This window comes from Microtus pennsylvanicus, chromosome 6 (assembly GCF_037038515.1).
Source record: "Microtus pennsylvanicus isolate mMicPen1 chromosome 6, mMicPen1.hap1, whole genome shotgun sequence".
Taxonomy (NCBI): domain Eukaryota; kingdom Metazoa; phylum Chordata; class Mammalia; order Rodentia; family Cricetidae; genus Microtus; species Microtus pennsylvanicus.
Window position 1 is genome coordinate 95,261,879 of NC_134584.1, and position 18,421 is coordinate 95,280,299.

Consider the following 18,421-nt stretch of genomic DNA (forward strand, 5'->3'; position numbering starts at 1 on the left):
TATTCGGCCTGTGCCTGTCAATGGCGGACAATGTAGTCCACGACCCATATGACCAGTGGTACTTTCCTCCTTTCAGGAGAAGTCCAGCATCAGCTCAAGCAACAAGACAAGGAAGCCTGATGACAAGAAGACATGACTTCGAGTCTAGCATCTCTCATGCACTGCTTGAGCTGGAGATGAACTCAGATCTCATGGCACAGCTTGGAAACTTAGTATCACCCACCAAAGCCAAGGAAACTGGTGATGGTCAGAAAGCAATCCTTATTTTAGCACCAGTTTCTCAGCAGAAATCTTTCCAGAAAATCCAAGTCTGGCTGGTTCATGAATTAGAGAAAAAGTTTAGTGGCAACCATGCAGTCTTCGCTGCTCAAAGAAGATTCTGCCAATGCCAACTCAGTAAAGCAGTACAAAAAATAAGCAAAAGCACCCAAAAGCTGCACCCTGGCAGCTGTACATAACACCATCCTTGGGGACTTGTTCTTCCCAAGTGAAACTGTGGATACTCCGTGTGAATGCATGGCAGTCAGCTCCTAAAGGTTCATTTAGACAAAGCTCAGTAGAACAAGCAGAACACAGGTCGAAACTTTTTCTGGTGTGTATTAGAAGCTCCCTCCCTCCCTCTCTCTCTCCCACTCTAGGGTTTTTCGCTGGAACTTGCTCTGTCAACCAGGCTGGCCTCAAACACAGAGATCCACCTGCCTTTGCCTCCTGAGAGCTGGGATTGAAGGCATGTAACACCGCCAGCTGTTCTCTCTCTTATCCAAATAAAAAGCTCCCTCCACAGCTCATAGGCTGGCCATTTCGGTGGTTTCTTTACTACATCCTCACTTAAAATCATGTACATAAAATTTTAGTTTACATAAAGTGTAGGAACAAATTATATGTATACATACATATATATATATACACACACACATACAATAACATATAGCTTATTTAACATCTTGGAGAATCATATTATCATGTAAACTATCAAGAATGGCCTCCATACCTGTAACGTTTGGTTCATTATGACTAGATAAAGCGTTGTCACCAACACCTCTTGACAAAAAGGCAAGTTCGGGAGACCTCCTTTCCGGTGTCATGCTCTCTGAAATAGTAAACATGCTTTTTAACTATATATGGAAGAAACATAGTTTAGCATAAAAAACAAAGAAATCCTTTCCAACAAAAAAAGCACAATCTTTATAGTCTTACAGATTAGGTTAAAGACTCCACAGTACTGAAAGGTAATTCCTCAGGTGAAAAAAATCAACACTGTACTTAAAAATATAATTTCTGTAAGAAAATGTAATCATCAGTTATCAAAATGCTTTAATTTTTGAAAAGTTAGTCAGATGCAGTCAATTTTATTTGAAGTTTTAAAAAGCTTTAAAGAAAACCTTATTCATAATTTTTGTTCCATTTTCCAGATCAGCATGCCCAGCACAACCCTACACATTACTGCATTTTACACTCAAGCGTTTATGGAGTGTGCCAAGATAAACATGGACAATCTGTTTACTGTAAAAACCGGAGCCTTTGCATGCCCACGTGCCTGGACAACCTCTAACCAATGTGCTGCACTAAACTGACTTGATAAAACTTTCTCAGCCACCCAAGTTTGCTGGATCAGTGTATTTCACAGAACACAGCTTGATAAAAACCTGGGTAGGAGATAAATCAGAGTTAGGAATGCACTCACTACTAAGTATGTTTCCACCTTTAAACATAACATGCATTAAGAATAACAAATATGTATACAAACAAATGCAAACAGGAAAAGCAGAGAATTACACACAAATCAATAATGCAAGTTCTAGGACAGCAAGGACTTTTTATACAGAGAAACTCTGTCTCGAGAAAAAAAAAGAAGCATAAAAACCCAGACTACTAACATATTTCAAATGTATCCTCAACCCTAATAACAGTGTAGTTCAAACTATGTTTAAAATTTTAGTTCAGCAATATTGTCATATTAGCTATGATCTATTCACTGTTTCCAAAATTAACAAATATGACGAAAAAGTCATTTCCCCTTACATATTAAACTGAGGGTACCATTATAAAGAGGACTAAAATTATAGATTACCTTCATCAATATACCATGAATTTTTGGATTTGGATTGTTGTTGTGAGTCGACAGATGACTCACTTAAGGTATAATATAATTCAGAACTGCTTATACTTCCTGGGTCTGAGGTAGATCCTATGGAACAAGAAAAGTTCCCTTTTAAAAAGCCAATATGTTATAAAAAGAAATTTTATAAATAAATTAACATGCGTATGGTATAACAACTGCTCACACAACTAATATACATAACATTGTATTGGCTTTGGCTTTAAAAGTTTGGTAATTAGTCAACACAGAAGAGTAGGAGTTATAAAATTAATATAAAAGTGAGCCGTTTATATTAAAGCTCTAAGAAACCATTCTGGTGGTCAGTGGTGACACGAGCCTTTAATCCCAGCACTTAGTAGAGGCAGACACATCTGAGTTTGAGGCCATCCTGGTCTATTGAGCAAGTTCCAGGACACTACAGACTATCTAAAGAAATCTGGACAAAAAAAAATCATTTCATGTAGTCTATTTTTCAATGTCACCTCTACTTTGATGAAATTACTGGCTCACGAATTTCACCTCTATCATTCATACCATATAACAGTGGTTTTCCACCTTCCTAATTCTGCCACCCTTTAATACAATACTTCAAACTGTGGCAAACCCCAACCAGAAAATTATTTTCATTGTTACTTTATAACTGCAATTTTACCACCTTTATGAATTGTAATATAAATATCTTTCTTTTCCAATGGTCTTAAACGACCCCAATAAAAGGGTCATTCAAACCCCAAAGGGGTCACGATCCACAGGATGAAACCCCGTTGCAGTCAAGAAAAGAACATCCAGCAGTGTTATAGAGCCTAGACATACACAAAGTTCTTTCACCAAGGGCTGTGAAGTGCATTCTATGACGGTCACATCATGTGGGATTCCCCTCCACATGCTGTGAATACCATTGGTTAATAAAGAAATTGGTTTGGCCTGATAGAGTTGAACAGAGCTAGGTGGGGAAAACTGAATGCTGGGAGGAAGAAGGGCAGAGTCAGTGAGAAGCCATATAGCCCCACAGGAGATGCCAGAACTTTACCTGGTAAGCAACAGCCTCGTGGCAATACACAGATTAATGGAGATGGGTTAATTTAAGATGAGTTAGCCAGAAATGTGCTTAAGCTATTGGCCAAACAGTATTGCAAATAATAGGGTTTCTGTGTGATTATTTTTGGGCTGAGCAGCTGGGAACAAGCAAGAGGTCTCATAAAAAAAGTCACACACAAAAACAAACTGCCGAATGATGCACTTCTCAGAACTCATCCCAGGAATAAGTGGCTTATCATTATAATTTCCCTTCATAAACTTCAAATGTGATCATACAAGCTGATGAACAATTTAAGTTAAAAAACATTCAGGTTTTGGGTGCATATATGAATCAGGAGTAGAGTCTTATATTAGTTTGTGTAAGATGTCAGACTTGATGCAAGCACCAAAAAAGAAATAAAAAAAAAAAGTAATCTCAGTGTCTGGAACAATACCTGAGTAAAAAAGTACTTACCTAGCTTATAAGGTTCTGTTGACTTTGATCCCAAAATTACAAAAGAAATAATTTATTTTTTTTACATTTACAATATAAACATCTTAGAATTTTATTAACACAATTTTTTGCACTTTGTAGTTTAGGAGGATGGACCTCCGAGGCTCTGTGCCCTCGTTAGGGATGTGGTGGAATATTCGGCCTGTGCCTGTCAATGGCGGACAATGTAGTCCACGACCCATATGACCAGTGGTACTTTCCTCCTTTCAGGAGATGGTCAGGATCAGCTCAAGCAACAAGACTAGGAAGCCTGATGACAAGAAGACATGACTTCGAGTCTAGCATCTCTCATGCACTGCTTGAGCTGGAGATGAACTTAGATCTCATGGCACAGCTTGGAAACTTAGTATCACCCACCACAGCCAAGGAAGCTGGTGATGGTCAGAAAGCAATCCTTATTTTAGCACCAGTTTCTCAGCAGAAATCTTTCCAGAAAATCTAAGTCTGGCTGGTTCATGAATTAGAGAAAAAGTTTAGTGGCAACCATACAGTCTTCAATGCCCAAAGAAGATTCTGCCCAAGCCAACTCAGAAAAGCTGTACAAAAAAATAAGCAAAAGCACCCAACAGCTGCACCCTGGCAGCTGTACATGACACCATCCTCGGGGACTTGTTCTTCCCAAGTGAAACTGTGGATACTCCGTGTGAATGCATGGCAGTCAGCTCCTAAAGGTTCATTTAGACAAAGCTCAGTAGAACAAGCAGAACACAGGTCGAAACTTTTTTCTGGTGTGTATTAGAAGCTCCTTCCCTCCCTCTCTCTCTCTCCCTCTAGGGTTTTTTGCTGGAACTTGCTCTGTCAACCAGGTTGGCCTCAAACACAGAGATCCACCTGCCTTTGCCTCCTGAGAGCTGGGATTGAAGGCATGTAACACCGCCAGCTGTTCTCTCTCTTATCCAAATAAAAAGCTCCCTCCACAGCTCATAGGCTGGCCATTTCGGTGGTTTCTTTACTACATCCTCACTTAAAATCATGTACATAAAATTTTAGTTTACATAAAGTGTAGGAACAAATTATATGTATACATACATATATATATATATACACACACACACAATAACATATAGCTTATTTAACATCTTGGAGAATCATATTATCATGTAAACTATCAAGAATGGCCTCCATACCTGTAACGTTTGGTTCATTATGACTAGATAAAGCGTTGTCACCAACACCTCTTGACAAAAAGGCAAGTTCGGGAGACCTCCTTTCCGGTGTCATGCTCTCTGAAATAGTAAACATGCTTTTTAACTATATATGGAAGAAACATAGTTTAGCATAAAAAACAAAGAAATCCTTTCCAACAAAAAAAGCACAATCTTTATAGTCTTACAGATTAGGTTAAAGACTCCACAGTACTGAAAGGTAATTCCTCAGGTGAAAAAAATCAACACTGTACTTAAAAATATAATTTCTGTAAGAAAATGTAATCATCAGTTATCAAAATGCTTTAATTTTTGAAAAGTTAGTCAGATGCAGTCAATTTTATTTGAAGTTTTAAAAAGCTTTAAAGAAAACCTTATTCATAATTTTTGTTACATTTTCCAGTTCAGCATGCCCAGCACAACCCTACACATTACTGCATTTTACACTCAAGCGTTTATGGAGTGTGCCAAGATAAACATGGACAATCTGTTTACTGTAAAAACCGGAGCCTTTGCATGCCCACGTGCCTGGACAACCTCTAACCAATGTGCTGCACTAAACTGACTTGATAAAACTTTCTCAGCCACCCAAGTTTGCTGGATCAGTGTATTTCACAGAACACAGCTTGATAAAAACCTGGGTAGGAGACAAATCAGAGTTAGGAATGCACTCACTACTAAGTATGTTTCCACCTTTAAACATAACATGCATTAAGAATAACAAATATGTATACAAACAAATGCAAACAGGAAAAGCAGAGAATTACACACAAATCAATAATGCAAGTTCTAGGACAGCAAGGACTTTTTATACAGAGAAACTCTGTCTCGAGAAAAAAAAAGAAGCAAAAAAACCCAGACTACTAACATATTTCAAATGTATCCTCAACCCTAATAACAGTGTAGTTCAAACTATGTTTAATATTTTAGTTCAGCAATATTGTCATATTAGCTATGATCTATTCACTGTTTCCAAAATTAACAAATATGACGAAAAAGTCATTTCCCCTTACATATTAAACTGAGGGTACCATTATAAAGAGGACTAAAATTATAGATTACCTTCATCAATATACCATGAATTTTTGGATTTGGATTGTTGTTGTGAGTCGACAGATGACTCACTTAAGGTATAATATAATTCAGAACTGCTTATACTTCCTGGGTCTGAGGTAGATCCTATGGAACAAGAAAAGTTCCCTTTTAAAAAGCCAATATGTTATAAAAAGAAATTTTATAAATAAATTAACATGCGTATGGTATAACAACTGCTCACACAACTAAAATACATATACATAACATTGTATTGGCTTTGGCTTTAAAAGTTTGGTAATTAGTCAACACAGAAGAGTAGGAGTTATAAAATTAATATAAAAGTGAGCCGTTTATATTAAAGCTCTAAGAAACCATTCTGGTGGTCAGTGGTGACACGAGCCTTTAATCCCAGCACTTAGTAGAGGCAGACACATCTGAGTTTGAGGCCATCCTGGTCTATTGAGCAAGTTCCAGGAAACTACAGACTATCTAAAGAAATCTGGACAAAAAAAAATCATTCCATGTAGTCTATTTTTCAATGTCACCTCTACTTTGATGAAATTACTGGCTCACGAATTTCACCTCTATCATTCATACCATATAACAGTGGTTTTCCACCTTCCTAATTCTGCCACCCTTTAATACAATACCTCAAACTGTGGCAAACCCCAACCAGAAAATTATTTTCATTGTTACTTTATAACTGCAATTTTACCACCTTTATGAATTGTAATATAAATATCTTTCTTTTCCAATGGTCTTAAACGACCCCAATAAAAGGGTCATTCAAACCCCAAAGGGGTCACGATCCACAGGATGAAACCCCGTTGCAGTCAAGAAAAGAACATCCAGCAGTGTTATAGAGCCTAGACATACACAAAGTTCTTTCACCAAGGGCTGTGAAGTGCATTCTATGATGGTCACATGATGTGGGATTCCCCTCCGCATGCTGTGAATACCATTGGTTAATAAAGAAATTGGTTTGGCCTGATAGAGTTGAACAGAGCTAGGTGGGGAAAACTGAATGCTGGGAGGAAGAAGGGCAGAGTCAGTGAGAAGCCATATAGCCCCACAGGAGATGCCAGAACTTTACCTGGTAAGCCACAGCCTCGTGGCAATACACAGATTAATGGAGATGGGTTAATTTAAGATGAGTTAGCCAGAAATGTGCTTAAGCTATTGGCCAAACAGTATTGCAAATAATAGGGTTTCTGTGTGATTATTTTGGGGCTGAGCAGCTGGGAACAAGCAAGAGGTCTCATAAAAAAAGTCACACACAAAAACAAACTGCGGAATGATGCACTTCTCAGAACTCATCCTAGGAATAAGTGGCTTATCATTATAATTTCCCTTCATAAACTTCAAATGTGATCATACAAGCTGATGAACAATTTAAGTTAAAAAACATTCAGGTTTTGGGTGCATATATGAATCAGGAGTAGAGTCTTATATTAGTTTGTGTAAGATGTCAGACTTGATGCAAGCACCAAAAAAGAAATAAAAATAAAAAAGTAATCTCAGTGTCTGGAACAATACCTGAGTAAAAAAGTACTTACCTAGCTTATAAGGTCCTGTTGACTTTGATCCCAAAATTACAAAAGAAATAATTTATTTTTTTTACATTTACAATATAAACATCTTAGAATTTTATTAACACAATTTTTTGCACTTTGTAGTTTAGGAGGATGGACCTCCGAGGCTCTGTGCCCTCGTTAGGGATGTGGTGGAATATTCGGCCTGTGCCTGTCAATGGCGGACAATGTAGTCCACGACCCATATGACCAGTGGTACTTTCCTCCTTTCAGGAGATGGTCAGGATCAGCTCAAGCAACAAGACTAGGAAGCCTGATGACAAGAAGACATGACTTCGAGTCTAGCATCTCTCATGCACTGCTTGAGCTGGAGATGAACTCAGATCTCATGGCACAGCTTGGAAACTTAGTATCACCCACCACAGCCAAGGAAGCTGGTGATGGTCAGAAAGCAATCCTTATTTTAGCACCAGTTTCTCAGCAGAAATCTTTCCAGAAAATCCAAGTCTGGCTGGTTCATGAATTAGAGAAAAGGTTTAGTGGCAACCATGCAGTCTTCAATGCTCAAAGAAGATTCTGCCCAAGCCAACTCAGAAAAGCTGTACAAAAAAATAAGCAAAAGCATCCAACAGCTGCACCCTGGCAGCTGTACATGACACCATCCTCGGGGACTTGTTCTTCCCAAGTGAAACTGTGGATACTCCGTGTGAATGCATGGCAGTCAGCTCCTAAAGGTTCATTTAGACAAAGCTCAGTAGAACAAGCAGAACACAGGTCGAAACTTTTTTCTGGTGTGTATTAGAAGCTCCTTCCCTCCCTCTCTCTCTCCCCCTCTAGGGTTTTTTGCTGGAACTTGCTCTGTCAACCAGGTTGGCCTCAAACACAGAGATCCACCTGCCTTTGCCTCCTGAGAGCTGGGATTGAAGGCATGTAACACCGCCAGCTGTTCTCTCACTTATCCAAATAAAAAGCTCCCTCCACCGCTCATAGGCTGGCCATTTCGGTGGTTTCTTTACTACATCCTCACTTAAAATCATGTACATAAAATTTTAGTTTACATAAAGTGTAGGAACAAATTATATGTATACATATATATACACACACACACAATAACATATAGCTTATTTAACATCTTGGGGAATCATATTATCGTGTAAACTATCAAGAATGGCCTCCATACTTGTAACCTTCGGTTCATTATGACTAGATAAAGCGTTGTCACCAACACCTCTTGACATAAAGGCAAGTTCCGGAGGCCTCCTTTCCGGTGTCATGCTCTCTGAAATAGTAAACATACTTTTTAACTATATATGGAAGAAACATAGTTTAGCATAAAAAACAAAGAGATCCTTTCCAACAAAAAAAGCACAATCTTTATATTCTTACAGATTAGGTTAAAGACTCCACAGTACTGAAAGGTAATTCCTCAGGTGAAAAAAATCAACACTGTACTTAAAAATATAATTTCTGTAAGAAAATGTAATCATCAGTTATCAAAATGCTTTAATTTTTGAAAAGTTAGTCAGATGCAGTCGATTTTATTTGAAGTTTTAAAAAGCTTTAAAGAAAACCTTATTCATAATTTTTGTTACATTTTCCAGTTCAGCATGCCCAGCACAACCCTACACATTACAGCGTTTTACACTCAAGCGTTTATGGAGTGTGCCAAGATAAACATGGACAATCTGTTTACTGTAAAAACTGGAGCCTTTACATGCCCACATGCCTGGACAACCTCTAACCAATGTGCTGCACTAAACTGACTTGATAAAACTTTCTCAGCCACCCAAGTATGCTGGATCAGTGTATTTCACAGAACACAGCTTGATAAAAACCTGGGTAGGAGACAAATCAGTTAGGAATGCACTCACTACTAAGTATGTTTCCACCTTTAAACATAACATGCATTAAGAATAACAAATATGTATACAAACAAATGCAAACAGGAAAGCAGAGAATTACACACAAATCAATAATGCAAGTTCTAGGACAGCAAGGACTTTTTATACAGAGAAACTCTGTCTCGGGAAAAAAAAAACAAAGCAAAACAAAACCCAGACTACTAACATATTTCAAATGTATCCTCAACCCTAATAACAGTGTAGATCAAACTATGTTTAATATTTTAGTTCAGCAATATTGTCATATGAGCTATTCACTGTTTCCAAACTTAACAAATATTGATGAAAAAGTCATTTCCCCTTACACATTAAACAGAGGGTACCATTATAAAGAGGACTAAAATTATAGATTACCTTCATCAATATACCATGAATTTTTGGATTTGGATTGTTGTTTTGAATCAACAGATGATGCACGTAAGGTATGAAATAATCCAGAACTGCTTATACATCCCGGGTCTGAGATAGATCCTATGGAACAAGAAAAGTTCCTTTTTAAAAAGCCAATATGTTATAAAAAGAACTTTTATAAATAAATTAACATGCGTATGGTATAACAACTGCTCACACAACTAATATACATATACATAATATTGTATTGGCTTTGGCTTTAAAAGTTTGGTAATTAGTCAACACAGAAGAGAGTAGGAGTTATAAAATTAATATAAAAGTTAGCCGTTTATATTAAAGCTCTAAGAAACCATTCTGGTGGTCAGTGGTGACACGAGCCTTTAATCCCAGCACTTAGTAGAGGCAGGCACATCTGAGTTTGAGGCCATCCTGGTCTATTGAGCAAGTTCCAGGACACTACAGACTATCTAAAGAAATCTGGACAAAAAAAAAATCATTCCATGTAGTCTATTTTTCAATGTCACCTCTACTTTGATGAAATTACTGGCTCATGAATTTCACCTCTATCATTCATACCATATAACAGTGGTTTTCCACCTTCCTAATTCTGCCACCCTTTAATACAATACCTCAAACTGTGGCAAACCCCAACCAGAAAATTATTTTCATTGTTACTTTATAACTGCAATTTTACCAACTTTATGAATTGTAATATAAATATCTTTCTTTTCCAATGGTCTTAAACGACCCCAATAAAAGGGTCATTCAAACCCCAAAGGGGTCACGATCCACAGGATGAAACCCCGTTGCAGTCAACAAAAGAACATCCAGCAGTGTTATAGAGCCTAGACATACACAAAGTTCTTTCACCAAGGGCTGTGAAGTGCATTCTATGATGGTCACATGATGTGGGATTCCCCTCCGCATGCTGTGAATACCATTGGTTAATAAAGAAATTGGTTTGGCCTGATAGAGTTGAACAGAGCTAGGTGGGGAAAACTGAATGCTGGGAGGAAGAAGGGCAGAGTCAGTGAGAAGCCATATAGCCCCACAGGAGATGCCAGACTTTACCTGGTAAGCCACAGCCTCGTGGCAATACACAGATTAATGGAGATGGGTTAATTTAAGATGAGTTAGCCAGAAATATGCTTAAGCTATTGGCCAAACAGTATTGCAAATAATAGGGTTTCTGTGTGATTATTTTGGGGCTGAGCAGCTGGGAACAAGCAAGAGGTCTCATAAAAAAAGTCACACACAAAAACAAACTGCCGAATGATGCACTTCTCAGAACTCATCCCAGGAATAAGTGGCTCATCATTATAATTTCCCTTCATAAACTTCAAATGTGATCATACAAGCTGATGAACAATTTAAGTTAAAAAACATTCAGGTTTTGGGTGCATATATGGCTCAGGAGTAGAGTCTTATATTAGTTTGTGTAAGATGTCAGACTTGATGCAAGCACCAAAAAAGAAATAAAAATAAAAAAGTAATCTCAGTGTCTGGAACAATACCTGAGTAAAAAAGTACTTACCTAGCTTATAAGGTTCTGTTGACTTTGATCCCAAAATTACAAAAGAAATAATTTATTTTTTTTACATTTACAATATAAACATCTTAGAATTTTATTAACACAATTTTTTGCACTTTGTAGTTTAGGAGGATGGACCTCCGAGGCTCTGTGCCCTCGTTAGGGATGTGGTGGAATATTCGGCCTGTGCCTGTCAATGGCGGACAATGTAGTCCACGACCCATATGACCAGTGGTACTTTCCTCCTTTCAGGAGATGGTCAGGATCAGCTCAAGCAACAAGACTAGGAAGCCTGATGACAAGAAGACATGACTTCGAGTCTAGCATCTTCATGCACTGCTTGAGCTGGAGATGAACTCAGATCTCAAGGCACAGCTTGAAAACTTAGTATCACCCACCACAGCCAAGGAAGCTGGTGATGGTCAGAAAGCAATCCTTATTTTAGCACCAGTTTCTCAGCAGAAATCTTTCCAGAAAATCCAAGTCTGGCTGGTTCATGAATTAGAGAAAAAGTTTAGTGGCAACCATGCAGTCTTCAATGCTCAAAGAAGATTCTGCCCAAGCCAACTCAGAAAAGCTGTACAAAAAAATAAGCAAAAGCACCCAACAGCTGCACCCTGGCAGCTGTACATGACACCATCCTCGGGGACTTGTTCTTCCCAAGTGAAACTGTGGATACTCCGTGTGAATGCATGGCAGTCAGCTCCTAAAGGTTCATTTAGACAAAGCTCAGTAAAACAAGCAGAACACAGGTCGAAACTTTCTGGTGTGTATTAGATGCTCCTTCCCTCCCTCTCTCTCTCCCCCTCTAGGGTTTTTTGCTGGAACTTGCTCTGCTAACCAGGCTGGCCTCAAACACAGAGATCCACCTGCCTTTGCCTCCTGAGAGCTGGGATTGAAGGCATGTAACACCGCCAGCTGTTCTCTCTCTTATCCAAATAAAAAGCTCCCTCCACCGCGCATAGGCTGGCCATTTCGGTGGTTTCTTTACTACATCCTCACTTAAAATCATGTACATAAAATTTTAGTTTACATAAAGTGTAGGAACAAATTATATGTATACATATATATACATATATATATACACACACACAATAACATATAGCTTATTTAACATCTTGGAGAATCATATTATCATGTAAACTATCAAGAATGGCCTCCATACTTGTAACCTTCGGTTCATTATGACTAGATAAAGCGTTGTCACCAACACCTCTTGACATAAAGGCAAGTTCCGGAGGCCTCCTTTCCGGTGTCATGCTCTCTGAAATAGTAAACATACTTTTTAACTATATATGGAAGAAACATAGTTTAGCATAAAAAACAAAGAGATCCTTTCCAACAAAAAAAGCACAATCTTTATATTCTTACAGATTCTCTTTAAAGACTCCACAGTACTGAAAGGTAATTCCTCAGGTGAAAAAAATCAACACTGTACTTAAAAATATAATTTCTGTAAGAAAATATAATCATCAGTTATCAAAATGCTTTAATTTTTGAAAAGTTAATCAGATGCAGTCGATTTTATTTGAAGTTTTAAAAAGCTTTAAAGAAAACCTTATTCATAATTTTTGTTCCATTTTCCAGATCAGCATGCCCAGCACAACCCTACACATTACAGCGTTTTACACTCAAACATTTATGGAGTGCGCCAAGATAAACATGGACAATCTGTTTACTGTAAAAACCGGAGCCTTTACATGCCCATGTGCCTGGACAACCTCTAACCAATGTGCTGCACTAAACTGACTTGATAAAACTTTCTCAGCCACCCAAGTATGCTGGATCAGTGTATTTCACAGAACACAGCTTGATAAAAACCTGGGTAGGAGACAAATCAGTTAGGAATGCACTCACTACTAAGTATGTTTCCACCTTTAAACATAACATGCATTAAGAATAACAAATATGTATACAAACAAATGCAAACAGGAAAAGCAGAGAATTACACACAAATCAATAATCCAAGTTCTATGACAGCAAGGACTTTTTATACAGAGAAACTCTGTCTCGGGAAAAAAAAACAAAGCAAAACAAAACCCAGACTACTAACATATTTCAAATGTATCCTCAACCCTAATAACAGTGTAGATCAAACTATGTTTAATATTTTAGTTCAGCAATATTGTCATATGAGCTATGATCTATTCACTGTTTCCAAACAACAAATATTGATGAAAAAGTCATTTCCCCGTACACATTAAACAGAGGGTACCATTATAAAGAGGACTAAAATTATAGATTACCTTCATCAATATACCATGAATTTTTGGATTTGGATTGTTGTTTTGAATCAACAGATGATGCACGTAAGGTATGAAATAATCCAGAACTGCTTATACATCCCGGGTCTGAGGTAGATCCTATGGAACAAGAAAAGTTCCTTTTTAAAAAGCCAATATGTTATAAAAAGAACTTTTATAAATAAATTAACATGCGTATGGTATAACAACTGCTCACACAACTAATATACATATACATAATATTGTATTGGCTTTGGCTTTAAAAGTTTGGTAATTAGTCAACACAGAAGAGAGTAGGAGTTATAAAATTAATATAAAAGTTAGCCGTTTATATTAAAGCTCTAAGAAACCATTCTGGTGGTCAGTGGTGACACGAGCCTTTAATCCCAGCACTTAGTAGAGGCAGGCACATCTGAGTTTGAGGCCATCCTGGTCTATTGAGCAAGTTCCAGGACACTACAGACTATCTAAAGAAATCTGGACAAAAAAAAATCATTCCATGTAGTCTATTTTTCAATGTCACCTCTACTTTGATGAAATTACTGGCTCATGAATTTCACCTCTATCATTCATACCATATAACAGTGGTTTTCCACCTTCCTAATTCTGCCACCCTTTAATACAATACCTCAAACTGTGGCAAACCCCAACCAGAAAATTATTTTCATTGTTACTTTATAACTGCAATTTTACCAACTTTATGAATTGTAATATAAATATCTTTCTTTTCCAATGGTCTTAAACGACCCCAATAAAAGGGTCATTCAAACCCCAAAGGGGTCACGATCCACAGGATGAAACCCCGTTGCAGTCAACAAAAGAACATCCAGCAGTGTTATAGAGCCTAGACATACACAAAGTTCTTTCACCAAGGGCTGTGAAGTGCATTCTATGATGGTCACATGATGTGGGATTCCCCTCCGCATGCTGTGAATACCATTGGTTAATAAAGAAATTGGTTTGGCCTGATAGAGTTGAACAGAGCTAGGTGGGGAAAACTGAATGCTGGGAGGAAGAAGGGCAGAGTCAGTGAGAAGCCATATAGCCCCACAGGAGATGCCAGACTTTACCTGGTAAGCCACAGCCTCGTGGCAATACACAGATTAATGGAGATGGGTTAATTTAAGATGAGTTAGCCAGAAATATGCTTAAGCTATTGGCCAAACAGTATTGCAAATAATAGGGTTTCTGTGTGATTATTTTGGGGCTGAGCAGCTGGGAACAAGCAAGAGGTCTCATAAAAAAAGTCACACACAAAAACAAACTGCCGAATGATGCACTTCTCAGAACTCATCCCAGTAATAAGTGGCTCATCATTATAATTTCCCTTCATAAACTTCAAATGTGATCATACAAGCTGATGAACAATTTAAGTTAAAAAACATTCAGGTTTTGGGTGCATATATGGCTCAGGAGTAGAGTCTTATATTAGTTTGTGTAAGATGTCAGACTTGATGCAAGCACCAAAAAAGAAATAAAAATAAAAAAGTAATCTCAGTGTCTGGAACAATACCTGAGTAAAAAAGTACTTACCTAGCTTATAAGGTTCTGTTGACTTTGATCCCAAAATTACAAAAGAAATAATTTATTTTTTTTACATTTACAATATAAACATCTTAGAATTTTATTAACACAATTTTTTGCACTTTGTAGTTTAGGAGGATGGACCTCCGAGGCTCTGTGCCCTCGTTAGGGATGTGGTGGAATATTCGGCCTGTGCCTGTCAATGGCGGACAATGTAGTCCACGACCCATATGACCAGTGGTACTTTCCTCCTTTCAGGAGATGGTCAGGATCAGCTCAAGCAACAAGACTAGGAAGCCTGATGACAAGAAGACATGACTTCGAGTCTAGCATCTTCATGCACTGCTTGAGCTGGAGATGAACTCAGATCTCAAGGCACAGCTTGAAAACTTAGTATCACCCACCACAGCCAAGGAAGCTGGTGATGGTCAGAAAGCAATCCTTATTTTAGCACCAGTTTCTCAGCAGAAATCTTTCCAGAAAATCCAAGTCTGGCTGGTTCATGAATTAGAGAAAAAGTTTAGTGGCAACCATGCAGTCTTCAATGCTCAAAGAAGATTCTGCCCAAGCCAACTCAGAAAAGCTGTACAAAAAAATAAGCAAAAGCACCCAACAGCTGCACCCTGGCAGCTGTACATGACACCATCCTCGGGGACTTGTTCTTCCCAAGTGAAACTGTGGATACTCCGTGTGAATGCATGGCAGTCAGCTCCTAAAGGTTCATTTAGACAAAGCTCAGTAAAACAAGCAGAACACAGGTCGAAACTTTCTGGTGTGTATTAGATGCTCCTTCCCTCCCTCTCTCTCTCCCCCTCTAGGGTTTTTTGCTGGGACTTGCTCTGTCAACCAGGCTGGCCTCAAACACAGAGATCCACCTGCCTTTGCCTCCTGAGAGCTGGGATTGAAGGCATGTAACACCGCCAGCTGTTCTCTCTCTTATCCAAATAAAAAGCTCCCTCCACCGCGCATAGGCTGGCCATTACGGTGGTTTCTTTACTACATCCTCACTTAAAATCATGTACATAAAATTTTAGTTTACATAAAGTGTAGGAACAAATTATATGTATACATATATATACATATATATATACACACACACAATAACATATAGCTTATTTAACATCTTGGAGAATCATATTATCATGTAAACTATCAAGAATGGCCTCCATACTTGTAACCTTCGGTTCATTATGACTAGATAAAGCGTTGTCACCAACACCTCTTGACATAAAGGCAAGTTCCGGAGGCCTCCTTTCCGGTGTCATGCTCTCTGAAATAGTAAACATACTTTTTAACTATATATGGAAGAAACATAGTTTAGCATAAAAAACAAAGAGATCCTTTCCAACAAAAAAAGCACAATCTTTATATTCTTACAGATTCTCTTTAAAGACTCCACAGTACTGAAAGGTAATTCCTCAGGTGAAAAAAATCAACACTGTACTTAAAAATATAATTTCTGTAAGAAAATATAATCATCAGTTATCAAAATGCTTTAATATTTGAAAAGTTAATCAGATGCAGTCGATTTTATTTGAAGTTTTAAAAAGCTTTAAAGAAAACCTTATTCATAATTTTTGTTCCATTTTCCAGATCAGCATGCCCAGCACAACCCTACACATTACAGCGTTTTACACTCAAACATTTATGGAGTGCGCCAAGATAAACATGGACAATCTGTTTACTGTAAAAACCGGAGCCTTTACATGCCCATGTGCCTGGACAACCTCTAACCAATGTGCTGCACTAAACTGACTTGATAAAACTTTCTCAGCCACCCAAGTATGCTGGATCAGTGTATTTCACAGAACACAGCTTGATAAAAACCTGGGTAGGAGACAAATCAGTTAGGAATGCACTCACTACTAAGTATGTTTCCACCTTTAAACATAACATGCATTAAGAATAACAAATATGTATACAAACAAATGCAAACAGGAAAAGCAGAGAATTCCACACAAATCAATAATCCAAGTTCTATGACAGCAAGGACTTTTTATACAGAGAAACTCTGTCTCGGGAAAAAAAAACAAAGCAAAACAAAACCCAGACTACTAACATATTTCAAATGTATCCTCAACCCTAATAACAGTGTAGATCAAACTATGTTTAATATTTTAGTTCAGCAATATTGTCATATGAGCTATGATCTATTCACTGTTTCCAAACAACAAATATTGATGAAAAAGTCATTTCCCCGTACACATTAAACAGAGGGTACCATTATAAAGAGGACTAAAATTATAGATTACCTTCATCAATATACCATGAATTTTTGGATTTGGATTGTTGTTTTGAATCAACAGATGATGCACGTAAGGTATGAAATAATCCAGAACTGCTTATACATCCCGGGTCTGAGGTAGATCCTATGGAACAAGAAAAGTTCCTTTTTAAAAAGCCAATATGTTATAAAAAGAACTTTTATAAATAAATTAACATGCGTATGGTATAACAACTGCTCACACAACTAATATACATATACATAATATTGTATTGGCTTTGGCTTTAAAAGTTTGGTAATTAGTCAACACAGAAGAGAGTAGGAGTTATAAAATTAATATAAAAGTTAGCCGTTTATATTAAAGCTCTAAGAAACCATTCTGGTGGTCAGTGGTGACACGAGCCTTTAATCCCAGCACTTAGTAGAGGCAGGCACATCTGAGTTTGAGGCCATCCTGGTCTATTGAGCAAGTTCCAGGACACTACAGACTATCTAAAGAAATCTGGACAAAAAAAAAATCATTCCATGTAGTCTATTTTTCAATGTCACCTCTACTTTGATGAAATTACTGGCTCATGAATTTCACCTCTATCATTCATACCATATAACAGTGGTTTTCCACCTTCCTAATTCTGCCACCCTTTAATACAATACCTCAAACTGTGGCAAACCCCAACCAGAAAATTATTTTCATTGTTACTTTATAACTGCAATTTTACCAACTTTATGAATTGTAATATAAATATCTTTCTTTTCCAATGGTCTTAAACGACCCCAATAAAAGGGTCATTCAAACCCCAAAGGGGTCACGATCCACAGGATGAAACCCCGTTGCAGTCAACAAAAGAACATCCAGCAGTGTTATAGAGCCTAGACATACACAAAGTTCTTTCACCAAGGGCTGTGAAGTGCATTCTATGATGGTCACATGATGTGGGATTCCCCTCCGCATGCTGTGAATACCATTGGTTAATAAAGAAATTGGTTTGGCCTGATAGAGTTGAACAGAGCTAGGTGGGGAAAACTGAATGCTGGGAGGAAGAAGGGCAGAGTCAGTGAGAAGCCATATAGCCCCACAGGAGATGCCAGACTTTACCTGGTAAGCCACAGCCTCGTGGCAATACACAGATTAATGGAGATGGGTTAATTTAAGATGAGTTAGCCAGAAATATGCTTAAGCTATTGGCCAAACAGTATTGCAAATAATAGGGTTTCTGTGTGATTATTTTGGGGCTGAGCAGCTGGGAACAAGCAAGAGGTCTCATAAAAAAAGTCACACACAAAAACAAACTGCCGAATGATG

General features: G+C 37.8%; 2 protein-coding genes and 2 pseudogenes across 2 annotated transcripts in view; 3 read left to right on the forward strand and 1 right to left on the reverse strand.

Moving 5' to 3' along the window:
- The window catches only part of Bbs2 (Bardet-Biedl syndrome 2), a 353,246-nt gene that overhangs the window by 57,175 nt on the left and 277,650 nt on the right, over positions 1–18,421 (forward strand). The window lies entirely within an intron of this gene.
- LOC142852271 (ubiquitin carboxyl-terminal hydrolase CYLD-like) overlaps positions 1–18,421 on the reverse strand; it is a 77,318-nt gene that overhangs the window by 27,409 nt on the left and 31,488 nt on the right. Inside the window, 6 exon segments of the mRNA XM_075976890.1 lie at positions 8,525–8,623; positions 9,600–9,716; positions 12,293–12,391; positions 13,374–13,490; positions 16,066–16,164; positions 17,147–17,263. Of these exon segments, the coding sequence (XP_075833005.1) occupies positions 8,525–8,623; positions 9,600–9,716; positions 12,293–12,391; positions 13,374–13,490; positions 16,066–16,164; positions 17,147–17,263 (648 nt within the window).
- On the forward strand, positions 21–3,818 carry LOC142852707 (small ribosomal subunit protein eS7-like; annotated as a pseudogene).
- Positions 7,562–8,334, forward strand: LOC142852708 (small ribosomal subunit protein eS7-like; annotated as a pseudogene).